We start from the raw sequence: 22,203 nt of genomic DNA, 5'->3' as shown, positions 1-22,203 counted from the left end.
AGTTATGCAAATACTAGGTAATAAAATTAAACAATTGTTATAGTATGTTAGAAATAAGGTTTGGCTTGCTGGCCTTTGAAATAAATCAAATTGTTCAAGCATAGACTGCTCATAGCATTGCTTAAAATATATGTTGTGAAGGTGCTGTGATCCTTGACCTTTATACTAATCCCAAAGCTTTATAGAATAGTTTTAGGGATACTTAGTGCTGTAGTGGTGCTTACAGTGGTCTGTGAGGAAAGAAAACTGTCAGCAGGATGATAAATTGTTCTATAGCTGTCAGCCCTTCCTCGCAACTTGTTGCTTGCTGAAGTGTTAGCAGGTAACTCCCCGAGCTTGCGTGTCCACCAAGGCAGTGAATTGTCACAGCAGCACCGTGTGCTGCCCGGGAAATTGTTTATCACAGAGCATTGTGTTGCTTAGCAACAACCTTCCTCTCCTTCATTTCTGTTTGTCTTTTAATAGGACCAGTATTCTGTACTCATTTAATTGCAGGTGTCTAATTTGCTTTCCAGTTGATAGATCTGAAGTGCAAACATGAAAGAGAAACAATTCTTTTAGAACTGTTTTGCTCTTCTCATGTGATAACCTTAACACAGTACTTTGAGGTCATGAGATGCTTTAGGAGCTGTTGGGTTTGGAGTCCAGTGAGTCAGAGTCAGCCTAAGTGGACACTGGTGGTGACTGGTCCCATGGCATCTGTTGGGATGTAACTTTTCAGAGTGTTTATCTTTGCATCTCCCTGGAGCTTGGAGAGCCTGTGGCTGGCCAAAGTGATGTGCTGAGTAACTGGCTTGGAGTAGGGGACAGTAAAATTCTGTGTGGTGGAAAATATTACTTGGATCCTGGCCTTCCATGTTAGTACTTTGGCCATTTTATAAAACCATCAAGCAACCTTCATATATATTCTGGTGCTATTCCTGATCTCTGAGAAATATTAAATGGCCTTGTGTTGCTGTAGAGGAGACTTTTGTTGTTAAATAGGTGGCCTTTCTTCTATTACTAATTAATTTCAGTGGTCTTCAAGTGTTGGCTGTTTTGCTGCTGTGTAGGTGAAGTAGCTCTTCAGTCCACACAGAATTCCTTGTTTGTTTTTGGCTCCACAGAAAACCAGCAGCATTTGGGGAAAGCTGAATAGCGTAGATACTTTTTGATGGGTCTCAGTAAAGAGGTCAGGTCAAGATGGGTATCTGGCAGCAACCAAACAGCAAGTCCTGAAAAGTTTTTTGTGCACTGTGAAACTCTCTGTAAAGGGGTTTTGCCCCTTAGTGCTATTTCTGTAGCTTTTTTGGCAGCTTTATGCACACTTGTCTTGGAAACATTAACTACTACATGAGGGTATCAAGACTCTTCATTGTGCTTCTGGCTTTAAAAATAAAAATTGAAATTGGAACATTGTTCTGTGGTGAATTTGATTTTTATTTTTGCATAAGGTGCCATAGAAAATATCATGTACGTCAGTTTTTGATATCACCTCACTTCCACTGATTTATCCTCAAGCAGGGAAAATAGTGCATAAGAGAGCAATCCAAGTACTCTGATTTCTGCCTGGGATAGTCAGTCATGCCCTAAGATGAAAAGTCAAGTTATGAAATTAATTTGTATTTGTTCTGTATTTTTCTTACGGTTTATAGTGATGATGTTATATCAGTGTTTGTGCAGATGCAGTCAGAAGATTTGATAAGAATTCATAATTTTTAAAGTTAGCAAGTTCAATTGCCAATGGGGTTTGTAAATCCATTGTTGGAAACCCATCTGATACACTGCAGGGTAGTTTTTGAACATTACTCATAACTGTAAGCATTTTCATCTTTCTGAGCTTTTTATTTAAACACCCTTGATTTTAGAGAATTTTTAATTGCAAATATTTATGAGCAGCATTGTAAGGACCGCAGAGTATAACTGGATTTCCTAACTGAATGATAAATTGCATTTTGAAATTAATGGTTGGAGAATAATATGGTGTGTACCTTTTATGCACAAATAAGAAGCAGCGAGGATGAGATCACTGGCACTGTAGTAGTTATATGGACCTGTGCAATAGTCAGTGAATTAACAGCTGTGTGTGACCCAGAGCCTGAGTTTTTCTAGGGAATGAGGAGCTGAATGATCAGTGCAGTGTTTGTCCCAATTAAGAATTTCAATGTATTCTGCATTTTGCTTAATTTATTGTCAGAAATGTGTGAGTTGCTTTAATTTGAAAATGTGAACTTGCTCACCTTTCAGAATTTAGCCATTATGTTTCTATAGGAAACGAGCCTTCTTTGTTTTAATGTGTAACTGTGTGTGTGTAATGTCTCCAGTATCTAAGCTGTGTTTTTAGGGGATGAGGAGAGCCACAATGTGACTGGCTGAACTGAATGATACAACACTGGAAAGTGTTTTGGTAGTGTGAAGGAGTCATGGCTGGCTGTGGCCTGCAGTATTTAGTGTGTTCTGCTCAGAAGGGTTTCACTTGAAAATTGATAGTCTCTTTTCAGGAGGTCCATTTTGTGGCAATGGTATGAACAACCTGTGGTAGTATCTTTCTTGATGGAGCTCTTACTGCACTGGAAATCCCATGGGATTCTGTCAACCTGTTCCTCTGTAAAGCAGGAATCTGATCGTGCTCTTGCCAATGTTGTTTACTGTTTGGAGAGTTATTAGCCTTTTTTTCAACTTTTTTTCTTCAAATGAGTAAAACTTAGTTCACTTATACCAACCAACAAATGCACAAAGAGCATCATTAATCTGTCAAGTTTTATTTTCCTGACTGGTGAATTATTTTATGATAACCTTATCCTTCATTCTGTGTTGGTGACCAGTTAGCCACTCACATGAGCAGTGTGTGTATGAATAATTCTCTTACTAAATTAACTGCAGAAACTTTCATAGATTAACTCTGTCACTTGAGAAGTAGTGCAGTGACCTATGCTGGCACTTGGCTGGCGGTGAGTTGTGGTAAGCTGTGGTGTCAGCCGTCATGTGAAATGGAGTTCTTACGCAATGGATCTTCCGCTTTCGGTCTGCTCATGTGTGCTACTGCCAGCGGTGTGGAACAGTGCTCCTCTGTGGGCAGCTTGCTTTTGGGGGTTTCTGAAGACTGGAATGGGATCCTGTGTGAGTTTCAATCCAGGAGCATGGATGGTACTGGAATGCTTAGTGATTGCAAGGTCACTGTAAAACAAAACAAAGATCTAAGTGTTGATAGCAAAATACTGCCAAATTCATGTCCCTTGCTGTAGTACTTCTGTTACACCTAATGGTTTGAATTAAAAATGGCTTGGACTCTAATAAAATCCTAAGGAAAGACATTCACAGGAACATCTTTTATTTTCAGAAGTGATACACAGCACTGGCTTCCTAAAGAGTGTGGGTTTTTTTTTCCTTCCAGGCCCCATTCAAAATCAGCTGATGCATTCCGCAGATGGCCAGGGATACAGCCCTGCGGTTCCAGGATCATTCTCCCATCAGATGCCAGCAAAGGTTACTCCACATCAGTCTTCTGGACAGTATAGCTATAGTGGCTCTCAGAATGTTTCTCAGTTAAACAATTACCAAGGACCTGGCCAGACTCTCAATAGACCACCAGTGGCAGCTTTCTCCGGGTCACCAGTACAACAACCAGGTCCTGTTCCACAAGTGCTGCCACCTGCATTACAGAACTCAGCAGCTGTATCATCTGCTGGAAGCTTTCCTCCTGGAGCCAGTCCACCAGTGCTTTCAAACTGGCAGTACAGCCCGACTCCTGTGAGTCAGCCACTTGGGGCTCAAACAAGCCATTTGGCTCATGTGCCTGGGACAGGGTCAGCTCAGCCACCGTCATCGTTATCAGGAAGTACAAATCCTCCAGGGAGTTATCAATATGCTGCTTCTCCGGGGGGTCCTTCACTGCAGAACAGCTACATGAAGCCAGGTAACCAGAACTTTTTTATATCTTACCAATGTCCATTTTTCAATGACTTTTTTTAAAATAATGAATACAGAATTGATTCTGCAGTGACGTTTTGCTTGTGGAAGATTGTCAAAGCAGATACACCCATCAGAAATACATGGATGCTTTCTTTGGGTTAGAAATGGAAGTTCTGTGCACAGGTTGGGTTTTTCAGCTGGCTGGAGCAGATAACTCCTGAATAGTGTCTCATTGTTTTGGGATGCTGTCTGTGGGTGATGCTGTTTCTGTGACCTTCACCATTTCCTGGGGTGGCTGTTGGAGCACTAGCATGTTTCAGTTCAGGACTTCACCCTTGAAAACTAGTTCTGTTTAGTGAGCATGGTCATATTGTTGGATTTTCTGTAAGCACTTGATTCAGGTAGTTTTCTGAACAGCCTTAGTCAGGTTGATGCAAATAACTGGAGCACAGCCTGAAAAGAAAACTGAAAAGCATTCTGTGCTGTTGAAATAGAGGTCAGTTCAATGGAAAGCTTCCTTCCCCCAAACTTGTAATTTTCACATTTAATGATAATTGTCAGTCTTCAGAAAGTACTCTAAAAGTAGGAGACTTTGTTCCTGCTGCTTGACTGCTGGTATATGCAGAGGTAAAAGCTTTTCTAACACTAAATAGCTCTATTGTGCAACTTGTGATTATTATGGAAACACAGTTAATACTCAAGTTTCTCTTTGCCAAACTGCTGTCTGTTGTTACACAGCTTTTTTCTGACTGAGCATGCAAACAGGACTTAGGTAGAGAAATATTTTCCATGTAAAAGCAAATAATATTTCTTGTGAAGTGCTTTTAGCCTCATTAGAGATTTTTAGATGCTAGGTTTTTTTGTTATATGCCTGCCTAATTTTGTTACGATGTTCAAAATGTCTTAAGCTCACAGAATTTATGAAACTATTTCTGGCACTTAATTGGAATAAACAGTTATTACTTTGAAATTAGTGAGGAAAATGCAGAGAAATTTTGGAAGGTGGCATATGAAATGAGAGCAAGTGTTTGGAATAAGTAATTTTTATATCCATTCAATCCTCCTGAGCAATTTCCCTGATATTTTTTTGTATAACAATGATCACTTTTAAAAATAAGTTAGCTTATTTGGTGATCACTCCAGACTTAGTTATAAAGTTGGGATGTTTTCAGTACATCTTGACATTCTTGCCAGCAATAGCAACAAAAAGCTGAAAGAAATCAGTAGCTACAGGAATCCAGAATGAGAAAAGCATGAAAGAAACAACCTGCAGTTGAGACCCTCTACCCACATATTAGATTTATGTATCTTATGCTGTTCATCGTCTGAATAACAGGAATATTTAGAATTCAATCTGTGTGTTTTTGTAACAAAATTTCTGTGACTTTTTTCAGCTGGGTTAAACTTCTCCTAAAAGTTAATCTCTTTATAGGAACTGCACCTCCACCAGTGACTCAGCCTTTAACTCCGCTCCACCCTCCAAGGCCACCTTTAGGACCTCCACCAGTTGGTGGTCCACCTAGGCCATCAGCAGCGATAGCAGGACCACCTAGTGCACAGTCTCTGCTAAAATCAGCTGCAAACCAAGAAGGTAAGAAACAATTTGCTCTTTATGTTGAATTCAAACATGGCAACTTGCTGTAATATACAACCTTCAAAGTCGAACACATTGTTCTATTAGAGACTCAAATTGTAAAATTGATACTAATACAATACTAATGATTTAATCTGAAAAGAGCAGGTAAGGACCTGGAAAGAGGAAAAATTCTTCTTGCAGACAGACATTGATAAAATTTAAGAAATTAACACTTAAAAATAAATTTCCAAGTGCTGTTTTACATGGCCATGTCTCTTGTAGTTGGCATTGCGTTTTCCTTTTTTGTGGTATAAAGCGATAGTGAAATTCTCATTTCTCTGCATCTCTGACTGCTGTGAGGACAGAAATCAATGTATGACTCCCTGTATTGTTCATTCTACAGCAAGAGCTAAAATGTGGACCTTGCATTTCTTTGCTGTTTATGTAGCTGTACCTTATTCTTCTCTGTGTAAAATCACTGAAGCAGTACATCTTGCATTTGTTGGTTTTCTGAAGGAAGTTACTAGAGGCTGTGAAGTGTCAGCTGTTGTAGAGAGATACCTGACTTTGTGTCTCCTGTGGGCCCTGCACAAATATGTCATTGTTTAAGAGCTCCTCAGGGCTCTGTATCAGACAGACTCCAGCTGTTTGGCATTTAGTGCCCATGCTAGATGGGGCCACGTGCGAGTCGGCAGCTTTATTTTTACATACATAGTTCTGTCAAAGCTGTTGGTTCCTTGCATGTTCACATGGACAGTTTATTGTGTGTGGTAGCTCAATATACTAGTAATAGTATATTGAGATTTAGCTTAGTTTGGAATGTATGAAATGCATTAGAAACAGCTTTTGCTTAGAAAATATTTTCTTCTTAATGAAGAGAAACATTTTCAGAGTCCTGGAGAGATAAATATGTTTAGTCTATGAAGCAGGTTGGCTGCTGCTAGCAAGATTCAGTGTGTAATGTAAGTTCCTTTTACTGGGTCATCTTTGAAGATTTTAATAAAAAATTGTAATAAAAATAGAGTACCTACTTCTCCTTCGCAATATATAGTTGTGTTAGTATATTTAGACATAGTTGACTTACCAAGAACTGTTCTTTGGGAGCACTCTCTGAGTTTCAAGGTTTTTCCTGTCTTAGATTGAATTTCTATCTTGACTGGTATGTAACTGTGTCAGAGCTGTTGCTGTTTGGTGAGCAGTAGTGGACTAAGTGTATAAGCGTAGGAATTTGGTGTTTTTGTGAATTATCAGTAGAAAAGGTTCTTCAGGGTACTTGGAAAACTGCAGCTAGCCTAAAGAGACTTCCTCTGCTGAGGAGGGAGTGTCCCCATACCCTTTACTGCATGTCGGCTTGGAAGCTGTGGCAAATCCCTAATCTAAAGGAATCGTAAAAGATTATTCAACCAGAAGTGTAGGGACTTTTGTTTTCCTTAAAAAAAAAGATTGTGATGTTTTATGAATGTCCGTTGTTGAGGTAACCTCTGCAGGGGATGTGTGTGTGAGAAAGAGGCCAAAGTGTATATTTAATTTAGTTTCATCCTGGGTCAAAACCAAAGTAGATTCAAACTATGCTTGTCTTAATATTCATCCAGCAAGTAGGATTTTTTTTTGCAATTACCTCATTGAAACTTATTCATAACTTGTGCAAATTTTTCCTGTGGTTGTTTTTCTTAAAAGGTGATGCCAGATCTGCTGCCACTGATGGGTCTGTAGTGCAAAACAGCTACGATGCAATTGAAGGTGGTGGCCTCATGGGTAAGGCTTTGGGAGTAAAAATGGTTGTTATTATTATGGAACTTCTAAGAGTCTGGGAAAGATGGAAGTTTAATCATTTGTGTAGAAACATATGTACTTGGTTCAATGCCTGTCTTGAAGCTAAATACAAAATTTGAAGCACTGACAATTAGCATGTCTTTGCCTGTAGTATGTAAAGCGGGTGAGAAAACCTTTGCAAAGTTGACAGGAGCTGTATTTTTTACTCTTAGAAACTAAACAGGCAGCTCTCCTGTTGCACTAATGCCTCAAGTAAGATACAGTTCTTCAGCAATTAAGTATGTCTACTCTGCTTCCAGCAACTCCACATCATTCTCCTGCAGCCCCGAATCTTAAAATGAATAGAAGTGTTGGGTATTCCTACCCTGCCTTACCTCCAGGCTACCAACATACTTCTCCACCTGGAGCACCAGGAATGAATGCATCTACTTTGCAATACCCAGATGGATCAAAACATTTCCACCAGGTAAAGATTGTCTGGTTTTTATCTCAGTACTACCTCTGGTGGGGGGGTGTGGGTAAAGAAAAGTGATGATTGGTGTGTGTTGTGCATCCCTGGGGTGCTTCTTCTTTTGTTCCCTGTTTGGGCACCATTTGTTCAAGAGGACAGACATAGCCCAGAATGAATGCTTTTGCCTATGACTTGGTACCAGTTTGGAAAAGCCATGTGCCAGCTCTTTGTGAATTGTTTCACCCTTGTATCTGTTCAGGATGTTTCTTTTGAAACTTTCAGCTGCTTTTGGCATGTTTCTCTTCCCTGGCATTGTTATTATTATTAGCTGAAGTATTTGGGTTTTTTTCCCCTGAACTTTCAAAGTGAACTGACCAACACTTTCATCAGCTGAGCCTCTGTATTTCAAGAGCTTTATAGCCATGTTATGCTACTTTTTTCCCTCTATTATGTTACATGCATAAGTCAAGTTCATGTGACAATATATGCGTGCAATGGCAGTTAGTACATGAGCAAAACAAACTCAAATGGACTTTTAAATGGACTGTGGGTTTCATCCAAATAATTGGTGCTAATTTTTGAAATATTATTTGACTCTAGCCTGCCCTGGGCCCTAATCACTTAACTGCATCAATGGGTGGCCTGAGTCTACAGCAGGAAGGGTTAAGACCTGTGAATCTTCTTCAAGAAAGAAATATTCTTCCCACAACCCTCTTGAAGGCTCCTGTCCCCAACTTGCATGAAGACATCCAGAAGCTCAACTGCAACCCTGAGTAAGATTATGCATTTGCTATAACTCATCAAAATAGATAGAAGTATAAATTCCTACTTATAAACATAATTTCACAAAATATTTTCTTAATTTTATGAGAAGAAAATATTGAAAATGGGATTCACTGTGTTAAGATGAAGGCAGTAAGTGGGTTTAACTTTGAAGAGGGAAAAATCATCTGTGTAGAAAGTATGAGGAAAAGTTTGCTTGCAGAGCAGCTACAGATAGGTACAGTACAAAAATTTTATGCCTGGCAGTGGGTACGGATGAGAAGATATAAAATGAGAGTTAATTCAGCCAGGGGAGGTACACCAAAAAGATTGTGCATGAAGAAACATGGGTGACCTCTGTATTGAAAGTAACCATTTAAAACAATGGAGCAAATGAAATTTCAAAGAAGAGGCTGGCAGTTGGTTAATCAACTATCCTCTCTGAGGAGACCAACCAAAGTGTGTATAGCCAGGGACTCCTGCTTTGCAAATATTTTTATGGTAGATAAAGGAAGTAACAGTGCCTTTGTGACGTTGTTCATGCAAACAAGCTGGACAGGATTTGCAAAACTGCCACATACATGTGCACTTTGTGGAAGCTGCTGAGTGCTCAAGACTCAGGAAATGATTGTGGGGTTGTTTATAGTTACTAAGTTTTTAAAACCGCTTTTTAAACTTTGCCAGTTCTGATTTATTCCAAAATAGCATTTAGTATATAAAGATTTGGTGCAACTTTGAGTATTGTTAGGCTTAACTTTGACTTGAGTGACTAAAATGACACTCAGTTCTGTGTAAAGAGTATTTGTATAAAATAAGAACTCAAAGTATGTACTGTGGGTCAAGCTCAGACAGAAACAAAATTATTTGACAGAGATGGAGAAGATCTTTTATCTGGAAATGGAAATTCACCATCAACAGCTCTAGAAAAATATACTGTACTACTGAAATCATAATTTATTTGAAAGCCTCTGAAAATAACCCTTTGTCCTCCATGTAGGTTGTTCCGCTGTACCCTGACTAACATTCCTCAAACTCAGGCCTTATTGAATAAAGCCAAACTTCCTTTGGGGCTCCTGCTTCATCCTTTCAAAGACTTATCGGTATGAGAAATATTCAAAACTTTACATGCTGAAATATCAACTATGCCTTTACTAGAGTCCAGACAATGGACAATGAATTATAAAACAAGGGCAGGTATCTTAGCCCAGAAGAACTACCATAGTAACTGATGTTTCCTTCTTCCATACAGATCACTGCAATTTTTTTGAATTATTTGTCCCTACCATTTTTAAACCTTCAGGTCTCACTTCTTAATAAAAAAGAAACCCTCCCAAACCTCAAAAAACAAAAAGCTTGAAGGCAGCACAGAATTTGGACTATGATAGAAGGCAACACATCAGAATTCCAGGTTGTCATGTATCAGTTGTAGTTACTCATTTCAGATCTAGTACTAAACTCAAGACTTGACAAAACTGAAGGGATTTGGATGTCATGAGATAGCCAGGAGACTTTGAATTTAGCAGTGTCTCTCTTAAACACTGGGGTTTTTTCCCAGTTTAATTAATTTTTCAAAGATGTGGGCTTTTTTTCCCCTGCTTTTTGATCTGTATTGGGTGCAGGACTTAGGCTTAAACCATCAGTGTAAAATTCAAGAGTTTAGAGGCTTGAAAAGGGAATGTATGCAGTCAAATATGTTAGAGCTCAGTTCCTACCTGTTGTATTAAGGAATTGTGGGGATGTTGTGAGGATACAGAAGTACTCCTTTCAACAAGGATGCTTTGACTCACTAGCCAGGACACTGTAGGTGGTGGTGTTACCACAAGTGAACAGCTGCAGGGTGAGGGTGCTTTAAAACAGGAAGCTTTTCTTTTCCAGCAATTGCCAGTGGTCACTTCCAGTATTATTGTGAGATGCCGTTCCTGCCGGACGTACATTAACCCTTTTGTCAGCTTCCTAGACCAAAGGAGATGGAAATGCAATTTGTGCTATAGAGTGAATGATGGTAAGTTTTAAATGGGCTTTGAAGTGTTGCAATTAACCTTTTCCACCTTGGCCTTTGAGACTGGAGTGTTGTTGGCCACATCAGTAGGGGGATTGTTGTCAGTCACTCTGGGAGTCATGAGAAATGTTTCCCAGCGATAGTGGCGTCCCTAACAAAACACAATAAGCCCAAGTGGTCCCTCAGGGTACCCTTGAAGGTGACAAGTGTAAGTGAATTATACTGCCTAGTGTAGTTCTCCACGTGTTGCCCAACAGCCACAAAAGAGTTGATATATTTGTTTTAAAATGCAGCACAGCTAATACTACTGTGAAATACTAATATATAAACATATCTGCATAGTTCCTGAAGAATTCCTGTATAATCCTGTGACAAGAGTTTATGGAGAACCTCATAAAAGACCTGAAGTCCAGAATGCTACTATTGAGTTTATGGCTCCATCTGAATACATGGTAAGGCTTTATTTACTTATTCTTTCCTTTTGTTTTATTTTCAGAGGGAAGTCAGAGAAAGCTTTGTTTCAGAGCATGCTTTCCAGTTCAGTAGAACAGCTGTTGCCTTAAGGAGTGTATCCAAGAACTCATGGGGAGAACTTCAGAGAGTTCACTTCTAAACGTTTATGTCAAAGTTGTTCTGTATTTAGAATATGTAGGTCTCTTCTGAAGAAAACTAGAATTCTGATATTACCAAATAAGAGGCAAATGCATTCAGAAATTTTAGCTATCATCTGCGTGCTGTTTTAACAGTTTATACTTGCATTGGAAGGAATAAACCCAATCTAACAAATGCTATTTGAAAATTAAAGGTAATCTTTTCTTTGCTCAGCTGCGTCCACCTCAGCCGCCCGTGTACCTCTTTGTGTTTGATGTCTCTCACAATGCAATAGAGACAGGATACTTGAATACAGTCTGCCAGACCTTGTTAGACAATCTTGACTCGTAAGTACTTTTTTCTTAAAATCTCCAATTTTCATTCCTCTTAAGAAACTTGTGATAGACACCAACATGCCAGTCCTTTCTGTCTGGAAGACAAATTTCCTGGTGTGGGTTAGCAATGGCCAGTGTTGTGTTAAAATGTACCATAAAGCTGTAGTCTTTTTCCCATCACAGCTACACCAGTGTAAAGGGTAATTTTGAGGCTTGATTTTCAGTCTGACTCTTTCCTACATGCTTCACCAATTCCCAAAAGAATATAAGCATCATGTTTATGATATATTTTGAACTGTATTTTTTAAAACCTGAGATTTAGATAAGTATTTGCTGAAAAGAGTCATACATCTAATAAACTTTTCATAAAATGTTTGAACTTATATAAACACTAGTTGGTATTTTGCAGTTTATTTCTTCCTTTTCTTCTACTGCTGATTACCCTCTTAAAAGGTTTTCACATACCTGCTAGGTGACTCTACCATGAGTTCCTTTTCTGTTGTGGCTTTTGTTCTGTCCAAAATCACTTAGTGAAGTTCTTGCAGTCTAGCTGTTAAGCTAACTGCTTGGTAAGAACCATGGAGAGGTGCAGTGGATGTTAAAAAAAAAAAAGCCCTGCAGAAACGAAATTTCATCTCTTTGAATACCATATGTCTCATTTTCAGGCTTCCTGGGAACACTAGAACAAAAATAGGCTTCATAACGTTTGACAGCACAATCCATTTCTACAGTCTTCAGGAAGGTCTTTCTCAGCCTCAGATGCTTATAGTTTCAGATATTGAAGGTATGCAGAAATGAATTTTGTCATCAGTACCTATTAATGACTTCTGGTAATGACAGCCTTTAAAAATATGTATCTGGTGGGAGTTTCTAGATCACACCATTAATCTCTCTAGTAATGACTTCAGAAGTACCATATGTGTGAGTTTATGAAGATATATCCCTGATGTCTGAGCAATGCTGTGGCTGCTCATGACTTCAAACATGAAGACAGCCTTCCTAACTTCTAGTTTAATTTGTACAATTCTCTAGATTCCTCTTGAAATCCCAAATACTGATGCTGGATACATTTCTATAGATTTTCTGGTGGCTGGTGCTTAGTGCTTGTCCTTCTGCCTTTTGTTTCAAGTCACCTTTCACCGGATGTTATTGGGCAGGGTAGAATGAACACTGGAAATATTCGCTATGTGATTTTATTTAATAATCTTGATTATCCTTCAGCCCGGTTATTGCTACTCTAACATGGGATTCTAGCCACAGGAATGCTTATGAGAAAAAAAAGAAATCAACATAATTATGTTTACATGGGTTAATACACTGATACTGTGTATTTTTTCCAGTAAGTATGATGGTTGGCAAATAAAGTCAGGGAAAGCTTGATGTGTTTTTAAAAGATAACTCAAGTAATTTTTTTTCCCTTTCAGATGTATTTATACCAATGCCGGAAAACTTATTAGTAAATTTAAATGAAAATAAAGAGGTAAGAAGCAAGGACTTTCTTACATAACTAGTGACATTTACATAGATGGGGATATGTTTGGTAATTTTTTGATTAATTAATGCTCACTAACACCTGCTGTTCAAATGCCAGGTGTGAGGCAAAAAAAAAGAGGTCTTTCATCTCTGTCACTGTAAATTCTTGCCAACCTGAAACAAGACAGTACTTCAATTTTTCTAGGACTTTCTCTTTACTACCTTAATATTAGAAGTGTTAATACTTGGTTATGTTCAGCAATCAACTCTAAATAAGGTAGAAAACCATGAAAACTCATAGGCCTAATACTGTTTTCTCACTTGCAGCTGATTCAAGATCTGTTGAAGACATTGCCACAGATGTTTACTAAGTCCCTGGAAACTCAGAGTGCTCTGGGGCCTGCATTACAGGCTGCCTTTAAACTGATGTCCCCTACTGGAGGTAGAATCACTGTCTTCCAGACACAGCTCCCATCTGTGGGAATGGGAGCACTAAAGTCACGAGAAGAGCCAAACCAAAGAGCAACAGCAAAGGTTCGGAAAGCAAAAAGATTGAGAGTACTAACAACCCTGTTCTGTGCATGTAGGTGGTTCTGGGATTGCCTCTTCTGGGTTAATTTTGTGCTTGTCTTGATCCTTTGTTAAAGTAGTAGAAAAAACAAAAGAAAAACCAAGCAATATAAGCACAAATTAATTACCTGATATTTTAAAATAAGATATTTTTAATCAATGATGTAGAATTGATTATTAGTGTCCCTGAAAACAGGCAATAGATGTATGAATCAATCTGAATTTGCTTTGTATTTTGTAATACTCCACTGTGTTAACAGGACATACATCTGACACCATCGACTGATTTTTACAAGAAGTTGGCCTTGGACTGCTCAGGGCAACAGGTTGCAGTGGATTTATTTCTTCTTAGTGGGCAATATTCTGACTTGGCTTCTCTAGGTAAGTCGTATCAACCTGTTTTGGGGCATGTAACTCTTGTATTTTGAGCAAATGCTACATTAGAATCTGCATTCATATTTAGTAGATGAACCTGACTTGAACTAATCTAGTGTGTCAAGATGCAAACTTATCCTTGCTGAGCAGTGACAGTGAATAGAATGTAATCATTCAGTCCTGATTTAACCTACTTAGTCTCGTGTCCTCCCTTAGTGAGTCAGGATTCTTGTGCTACTGATATAAGTAGCTGAAATTCTTTCTTTCTTTTTATGCCTTTTAGCCACCAGTGTAATTTTCTTTAGAGCAAGTTTTATTAGCATTTTAAATACTTTTCTCTATTTAACCAAACTTTCAAGTGACAGCAATTTCAGGTCAATAGAAAATTATTTCACACCCGAAACTATCACATACTAGGAGATACAGTTACATCTGTGTCTGTAGGCAGGTCTGTAACTGTGTATCTGAGTGATTTGCAGGTGTGAACAATTTAATAATTTAAAGACTGCAGCAGCAACTGTCTGCACTCTACAATGTATGCTGGTTTTGTTTCAGGTTGCATATCAAGGTATTCTGCAGGTAGTGTCTACTACTACCAGTCTTACCATCATAAACACAACCCTGTCCAGGTGGAGAAATTGCAAAAAGAACTGAAGCGATATTTAACTAGAAAAATTGGGTTTGAAGCTGTCATGAGGATAAGATGCACCAAAGGTCTGAATTCACCTTCTTAGATTTTGGAGGGATGGAGAAGAGGGAAGTGGGTGTTTGCATCTGTTTGAGAACGTTTTCATTGGTATTCTAGCTATTTTGTAATCTTAAATGATTAAAAGGCAAAGATTAGAAAAGTAAAATTCAGTACCAGGGATAAGACAGTTTTTTAAAGATTGTATTTGCAGTGTGTTTTCTGGCATCCAAGTTCCATTTTATAATGGTCAAAACTGGAAATTTTGCTGGACTGCTATTTCAGCAAGGGACTGTTTTTATAATCTAGATACTTTCTACTACTGTGCATTGATTTGCCTTGCTAATTCCCACCTTCTGCTAGGCTTTATGGATTCTTTGGATCAGTAGTCAGTTTGCGGTATTTACCTTTTCTGAAGATAATGTATTTCACTGAGAGGGAACATTTCAATACAGAATCATCTACATTGATGGCAGAACTGTGTATGGTACCTGTACTTCACAGCTATAAAATCCAAACTGATTCATTATTATCTTGTAGGTCTCTCCATTCATACTTTCCATGGGAACTTCTTTGTACGATCTACAGACTTGTTGTCATTACCCAATGTAAACCCAGACGCAGGATATGCTGTGCAAATGTCAGTGGAAGAGAGTCTTACTGATATGCAAGTTGTTTCTTTTCAGTCAGCTCTCCTGTACACCTCCAGCAAAGGTAAGGTTAGACTGAGCCAACAGTGGCATTTGTAGTGTTGTTCCATAAAACAAGTATGGAGGCTACAGTTTTCTTTTCTTGCAGGTGAAAGACGAATTCGTGTCCACACCATGTGCTTACCTGTTGTCACAACACTGAGTGATGTGTACCTAGGAGCAGATGTGCAGGCCATCACAGGGCTCTTAGCCAACATGGGTGAGTGTGCTAAGAGCTTGTTTGAATATGCGTGGATCGTATCCTTAAAGCTCTGAGCAATAATCCTCTGGGATGTGGCATTAGAAGAAAAGGTTCTCCCTTGTTCTAAGAGTGCTTTCTAAGTTGCAAACCTAAGAGAGTTTTGGTTTTAATGCTTGGCTTAGGTGGAGGATCAGTAGAGCTGTGTATGGTCACCTGGACTTAGGCTTAGCCTGGTGCATCATCATGAGCCCCCAGCTTTTTTCTGAAGCACATGACTTACCCTAGAATGTAGTAAAAGCTTAAGATGCATCAACATATATGATAAAATGAGAGAAGTTAATGTATGTGGCTGTATTCCTGCCAAGGGAGGAAACCCCTCTTATGTGAGCCTTGTACTCTGTGTTTAGCTGTGGACCGCTCCGTTTCTGCTACGCTGAGCGATGCTCGGGATGCCTTGGTCAATGCAGTGATAGATTCTTTAGCTGCTTATCGCTCATCCGTGCTGAGCATCCAACAGCCTGGGCTCACAGCTCCACACTCGCTGCGGCTCTTCCCACTTTATATACTGGCACTCTTAAAACAGGTAAGAGGGGAAAGGAAGCCAGGCAAGAGGGTTATTCTGTTTGGCAGGTCAGCCTGAAGTAAAAGGACAATTCTTTGATGGAGAATGATTTAGTTTAAAAGCGAGAATTCAGAAGTGTGTGTAAAACCAAAAGTACAAATGTTTTAAGCACTGGAAGAGCAAAGTAATAGACACTGACTGGTGAAGAGAATGTGTCAGGGTAGTGATGATAGTGTTTTCTCAGGAATCTCATTTTTGTGCATTTCTGGAAATGTAGATCCACACAGCAGTTCAGTGCAGATTAGAAGAGAGTTGGGTGGGTGGCAGAGAGGGAGTTGGCTGGCTGTTCTTGCAGTAGGTTTAAAGCATTTCACAGTATTTGCTCAATGGAAGTATTTTTAAATTTAATTTCCCTGAACTGATACTTTAAGTCATTTAAGTGTTGGATGAACTGGTTTTCTGTTTCAAAGAGAAGTTTAGGATTCATACATCTTGATTAGGAATTAACCAGCATGTTCATACTGAGCTTTTTTATGTGAAAGGCTTGATAAGCATTTGACCCAGTCAAGTGGGAGGAGTGAGCCCTCCTTTGATTTATAGCTGTATTTTTGGTCCCAACAAGCCAGCAGTATTTCTTTCCTTTAAATACAGACCTAGGATTCTGTACATTGAAGCCAGTTGTAAACTGCTCCAATAGTTATTTTAAATTTCATCAGGTAGCATTTTTGACGTGCGTGTTAGAGAGATATATTTCAGGGTGCTTTCATCTCAGCTGTAGTGCTCTCTAGAAAGGATTGATGGTGCCAGGTCGAGCTTAATTCTAAAATCCAGAAATGGGAATAATGAGACTTCTATGATTTATATGTGAAACACTTGAAGAGAACTATGGAGAAGTAAAATAGCAGAAGTAAAAGACCATGAGAAAACACTTAGGGCACATCTCTAAAACTTAAGTAAGTTAGAAATAAGCAGTAGGTGATGTGTGAAATTCAGTTTATCTTGCTTTGCTTTAATGGTTAAACTAAATGGCTGATTTTTTGCAGAAAGCATTTCAAACTGGGACAAACACACGTTTGGATGAACGCATCTTTACCATGTGTCAGGTGAAAAACCAGCCCCTTGTTTACCTCATGCTCATGACGCATCCCAGTCTGTACAGAGTTGATAATCTCACAGATGAGGTGAGTCTTTGCCTTGCTACATAACCAGTTTGATCCCAAAGATTTGTGTGATGTGAAAGTAAATGTTAAAAATCTCCCAAGTTTTCCATATTAAAGCTGCACAGCTAAAATACAATGTTTCATATTCTCCCACTTGTTGCATTTATGAATTTGTTATTTGGAACTGGATTGATGAATTCTGGAGAGAAGCTGTGCTTTGCTATGGATGGATGGGGAAGGTTTTTTCTAACTTATTTCATCTTTGCCTTGTGTCATTATCTTGTGCTATAAATCCCATATACATTAAGATATCATAATGTGTTTTTTGTCCCTTTGTAGCTTCCTTTATTTTAAAATGTCAAGAAGTTTTGAAAGCAGGGAATGTTTATGTAAAACCCTGAACAATTTTAGAAATCACATATTTGGTACACAACAAATGGGATATTCCAGTTCTAGAACTAATTAACTAAGATACATTTGATGAAATTCATCCTCTCTTAATAAAACTTTAGGATGTATTAGCAAATTATGCACTTTGACTTTAGTTAAACTGAGAAAAACATTCCAGCTCCAGTATTCAGTGTAATAGATCCTACTCTTATTTAACATTCTCTTCTGTTTCTTTGCAACAAGATGTGAACCACTGTTTTTCTTCTTCCTTCTTTTAGGGGGCTCTTAACATAAATGACAGAACTATACCTCAGCCACCCCTTCTCCAGCTGTCAGTGGAGAAGCTGAGTAGGGATGGTGCTTATCTTATGGATGCTGGCTCTGTAAGTTGTGTGGTGGTGGGGATTTTAAAAAGCATCCAAATTTACTTGGTGTGTTCTTTTTGAGAACCCAAAATATGTACAAGACTGCTGAGGCGTGTTTTGGGTTGGATTAATGTTGTTATTGATGGGTGTCTTTCAGGTGATGTTTCTGTGGATCGGAAAGAACTGTGGGCAGGGCTTTATCAGCCAAGTCCTTGGAGTTCCAAATTATGGCTCAATACCACAGAATATGGTACGTGCTTGCTCTGCTGTACATCAGTCATACAGTGCTGCCAAAATATCATCTGCATGAGAATTAAAATACCACTACTCAGATATTAGCCCTCTAGTGGTATAGATCCAGATTCAAGGAAAGAAATAATTTCTGTTACCTCTTGGAGTTTCTCCCTATGAAAACACAGTAGGAAGAGGCTGACAATGATTTTCTCGGACCTGTGGGAGCGGACTAAGAACCCTTGCAAACAGTGAGCACAGTGGGTTAGTGGGAAATCCTTTAGTTTCTGCAACAAAACAGGAATCAATCACAGTTCAGTCATTACCATTCTGACAGCTGATAGCAGTTTAGGGCTCTTGACTGTTTCAAGCCCTTTTGAAGAAGACAAGACTGAAACTATACATCACAAAATGTATCTGTCTGGGTTTTCTTTATGCCTAATGAGTTGGGCTAGGTCAAGTGTTCCTTTTACTGTTTTTCTGAAAAACACCCTGTTTGTATTAATGAAACCCTTTGCCTTTCAGACACATCTCCCAGAACTTGAAACTGCAGAATCCATCAGAACACGAGCTTTCATTTCTTGGCTGAGAGAACAGAGACCTTTCTTTCCTATACTATATATAATAAAGTAAGCGGTTTTTAACAGTCTTCTTGCTTCTTCAGCAACCTGTTAACAATACATACTTGGATATCATATACTGAACTTTCTTAATGGAATTCTTAATGATAGTGTGTGCTGTGCTGACAGATTTGACTGTATGACTTATGAGTTATCTCAAATTAGAATGTCAAAAGACTAAATGTCACAGGAGAATGTTTAGTTAATGTCAGATAAGTGAAGTAAATGCTGGTAAGAGCACTTATTAGGATTAATCGCTACTAAGGGCTATTTGACATCCTCTTTTCATATGTTCTTAAGCTCTTGAAATGTCTTGCCACTTGACCTGTAACTTTATTAATGCACAGTAGCCCTTGGCAAATGTTTTTTTCACTCAAGCACTTTCGTTTTTGTTTTTAAGGGATGAGAGTCCATTGAAATCAAGTTTTCTGCAAAATATGATTGAAGACAGAACAGAATCAGCGTTATCATACTATGAATTTCTCCTTCATATACAGCAGCAAGTGAATAAATGAAACACTAGCCTTTGGCTCACTTCTTTAAGGAAAGATTTTGCAGTAAAGAATGATTGTGCTTGTAATATCTTCATTAAATCTGTGGCCTGAGGCAGTTGTTGAGAAGTTCTCACTGTGATTTCAACGAACTAAAGCAAATAAAGGACCACATCTGAGAATCAAATGTGCAACTACATAATATTGTACCTTAAAAGAAAATCAAACTGTTGGAACTGGTTGAGCACCTTTAATTTGCTGCAAATTGTGTTTTTACTATAAGTAGTTGCAGCATGAAGTACATTTACAAAGGCAATACTGCAAAGGTGAAATACATTTTGTAAAATAAAGAGTTCTTTGTTGTTCAAAATGTATATTTCTGTAACTTTCTGCTTTTTTTTTTTTTTTTTTTTTTTTTTTTTTCTTTCTGCTAGATATAAAACCTCACAATACTGATCATGATTTGCAGGGAAATTCTTTCTAAGTGCATCCAGTGATTACAGGCACAGCATCTCAATGTTCATCTTAATGCTTAAAGTAGCAATGAAAGAAGTGTTCATTGTGAAATGAACAAATGCTTATGAAGTGTAGAATCCAGTGCTTGGATTGGATTATGGCTAATAGGACTAAAGGTAAGCTTAACCTGGATAAGGTGGATGAATTTGTTGAAGCTATTAATAAGTCAGTATTCTAATTTTAAAAACGATGGGGAAGAGTGGGCCCTACATGAGACAGATTTTAAAAAGCTGTTGGCTGAGTTGGCAGCAAAAGTAGACTTAGATGGTAAGCTTTGCTTTTCTTCAGTAGAAGGAATAGTTTTAATTTTAATTTTATGAATGGTGTGGGAGGGGAAGGGCAAGAAAGGTTATCTCAGATTTTGTTTGGTTTATGTTCAGTAGACTTTTGGCTCTTGTTGACATTAGGAATGTTGAGCCCCTCAGATCTGGTGTGTTTCTGAAGCAAGTTTGTTGGTAGCACTTCAGACCAAATGTTGGTCTGTGACATTGAATATTCTGACAAGAAAATTGGAAATTATTTTTCCAAGAATAAAGTTATCATATTGCATTTGAAGATTTGTATGTGGTTGCAGAAATGCCTGAAGTTTTTGAAAAAAAGGGGGTTTTGCTGCAGCTGTGTAATGAGCCCAGGTCTAAGGCCAGTGTGCACCAAATAAAAGCTTTAACTATACTCTCAGATCCTGCCAGAGCTACAGATTGAAGCTGACATCAGACTTGAAGTGAAAATTTATATACAAAAAATATTTAAATAATTTTATAGAAGTGTATTGATAGTTTTTCTGTTTTGAAGATTAAGCTATCATTGATAGCTACCAATGTAAAGAGTATATAAGTTACTGTATCCCAATGCCCATGGAAGTGTTGCATATGGAAAAATCTTGGCTTGCTTTTTTTATTTAATAGTGGTAAACTTAAAGGTCTCGCAAAACTTTCTGGGGCAAGTAACTTGAAGAGGTAAAACACTTGCGAGTGGTCAAATGTACTGTGCTTAGGACATTTGGAGATAAAAATGTCAGTAGGGTCAACATTTGGGTAAACATTTGCTCCCATTTCAAGCTATAGCTGCACATGATTGTCAGGAGTTGCCTTACTTTAGGGGAGGAGGAGTTCCTTGGGAGAAATTGTTCTTGTTCCTTGAGCACAAGAAGCTAAAGTTCAGAACAATGCTAAAACAGCATGAAAACATTATTATAGAACCAATTTAAGCTTCCCTGTCTGCTGCTTCTGTAGCAAACAGGAATATATTTACTTGAACTGCTTTTCAGAGAATTGCACAGTTTCTAGTCATAGTGAAGAGGTTTCTTTTAAGTTTTGACAGTATGTTTTTTTTTTCCAGGGAGGGGAAAAGGGGTCTCTTCATTTAAATCATAAATGGAACCTCTGCACTTGCATAGGTTCTGCCCTAAACCTTGTGTTTTGGGTATATTATCACTCAGATGTTGAACTGAAAACCATCCTTGCATCAAATAGCCCACCCAAATTCTGTTTCTTACTGTGACTGTATTTTGCTACTATATCCCTTTTTTTAAGAAACATAAACACTCGAGATGGCCTCGTTGCTTTATGTACACCAGACTAATGGTTGAAGATGCCAGTCTTTGTGGCAGTTAACAAGCTTGAATTTGAGTCCCTAAATTTTACGGAGCAAAACATGATAAATGAGTCAGATGAACCTCCTCAGAGTTCTCTTCACTTTGGAAGAAATTCTGTATTGAACTTTGTTAGTTTATCCCCTTGCAGTGGGGAAGGCCTGCTGGTTCACTTGTACTGCCTGTAATGGCAATACAGGAAACATTCACACACACACTACCTGTGATTCCTCATTTTTACATACAATTGAAAAATGAGGACACTGAAGATGGACTGCAAAAGTAGGCAAGAGTGGCTCTGGTACTTAGATCTCAGCACGACAACTCTACCATTGTAAATGTGTGGTAGAGGTGTGTCTATTTTTGTAGTTGGACACTTTTTAAAAACTGTTTCTGTATTTGACACATTAGTGTTCAGCCAACATTGTTACCATCCATTTTACTTTGCTTTCATTATTGTTTTAAATTTAATATATTTGAGTCTTAAGTCCACACAGACTGTGTTGCAATAAGTAGAATGATTCACTTTTATTTAGAATTAATTTCTTAACAGAATTTAATCAAAGATGCAGAATGGCTGTTAAGGGACCAGTAAATGTGATTTTAAGGTTCTGTTTACTATTATGGATGTAATCCTTATAGTAAGTTTAATTTTGTAAAGTAGTGTATAATATTGTAATATTAAATCTTTGTTCTCTGAACTCAAACATTTGATCTTCAGTATGAAGTTATAAATCTTCCCCATTCTGAATTTGAGACAGGATTTACTTGTCCTCCTTTTTACAGTTTGTAATTTTCACTGTTTTATTCCTGTAAAAAGTCATTTGTAACACATGCAAATGCTTATTTTATCTGTGCTAATTTATCAGATTTGGCTACTCAATAAAATTAATTGAAAGAACTCA

General features: G+C 38.2%; 1 protein-coding gene across 1 annotated transcript in view; it reads left to right on the top strand.

Annotated features, from left to right (window-relative positions):
- The window catches only part of SEC24A (SEC24 homolog A, COPII coat complex component), a 24,009-nt gene extending 1,806 nt beyond the window's left edge, over positions 1–22,203 (top strand). Inside the window, exons 2-23 of the mRNA XM_032124521.1 lie at positions 3,374–3,895; positions 5,324–5,482; positions 7,145–7,222; positions 7,540–7,706; positions 8,292–8,464; positions 9,451–9,553; positions 10,329–10,455; positions 10,795–10,904; positions 11,278–11,390; positions 12,044–12,162; positions 12,803–12,858; positions 13,179–13,385; positions 13,682–13,802; positions 14,352–14,510; positions 15,022–15,195; positions 15,280–15,390; positions 15,780–15,955; positions 16,978–17,115; positions 17,763–17,867; positions 18,007–18,099; positions 18,606–18,709; positions 19,101–22,203. Coding sequence (XP_031980412.1) covers positions 3,374–3,895; positions 5,324–5,482; positions 7,145–7,222; positions 7,540–7,706; positions 8,292–8,464; positions 9,451–9,553; positions 10,329–10,455; positions 10,795–10,904; positions 11,278–11,390; positions 12,044–12,162; positions 12,803–12,858; positions 13,179–13,385; positions 13,682–13,802; positions 14,352–14,510; positions 15,022–15,195; positions 15,280–15,390; positions 15,780–15,955; positions 16,978–17,115; positions 17,763–17,867; positions 18,007–18,099; positions 18,606–18,709; positions 19,101–19,215 — 3,230 coding nt within the window. The 3' untranslated portion in view covers positions 19,216–22,203. The remainder of the gene's footprint in view (positions 1–3,373; positions 3,896–5,323; positions 5,483–7,144; positions 7,223–7,539; positions 7,707–8,291; positions 8,465–9,450; positions 9,554–10,328; positions 10,456–10,794; positions 10,905–11,277; positions 11,391–12,043; positions 12,163–12,802; positions 12,859–13,178; positions 13,386–13,681; positions 13,803–14,351; positions 14,511–15,021; positions 15,196–15,279; positions 15,391–15,779; positions 15,956–16,977; positions 17,116–17,762; positions 17,868–18,006; positions 18,100–18,605; positions 18,710–19,100) is intronic.

Source organism: Corvus moneduloides, chromosome 15 (genome assembly GCF_009650955.1).
Source record: "Corvus moneduloides isolate bCorMon1 chromosome 15, bCorMon1.pri, whole genome shotgun sequence".
In the NCBI taxonomy this organism is placed as follows: Eukaryota; Metazoa; Chordata; class Aves; order Passeriformes; family Corvidae; genus Corvus; species Corvus moneduloides.
The sequence above is the reverse complement of the archived record's forward strand: the minus strand, read 5'-3'. Positions and strand labels throughout refer to the sequence as shown.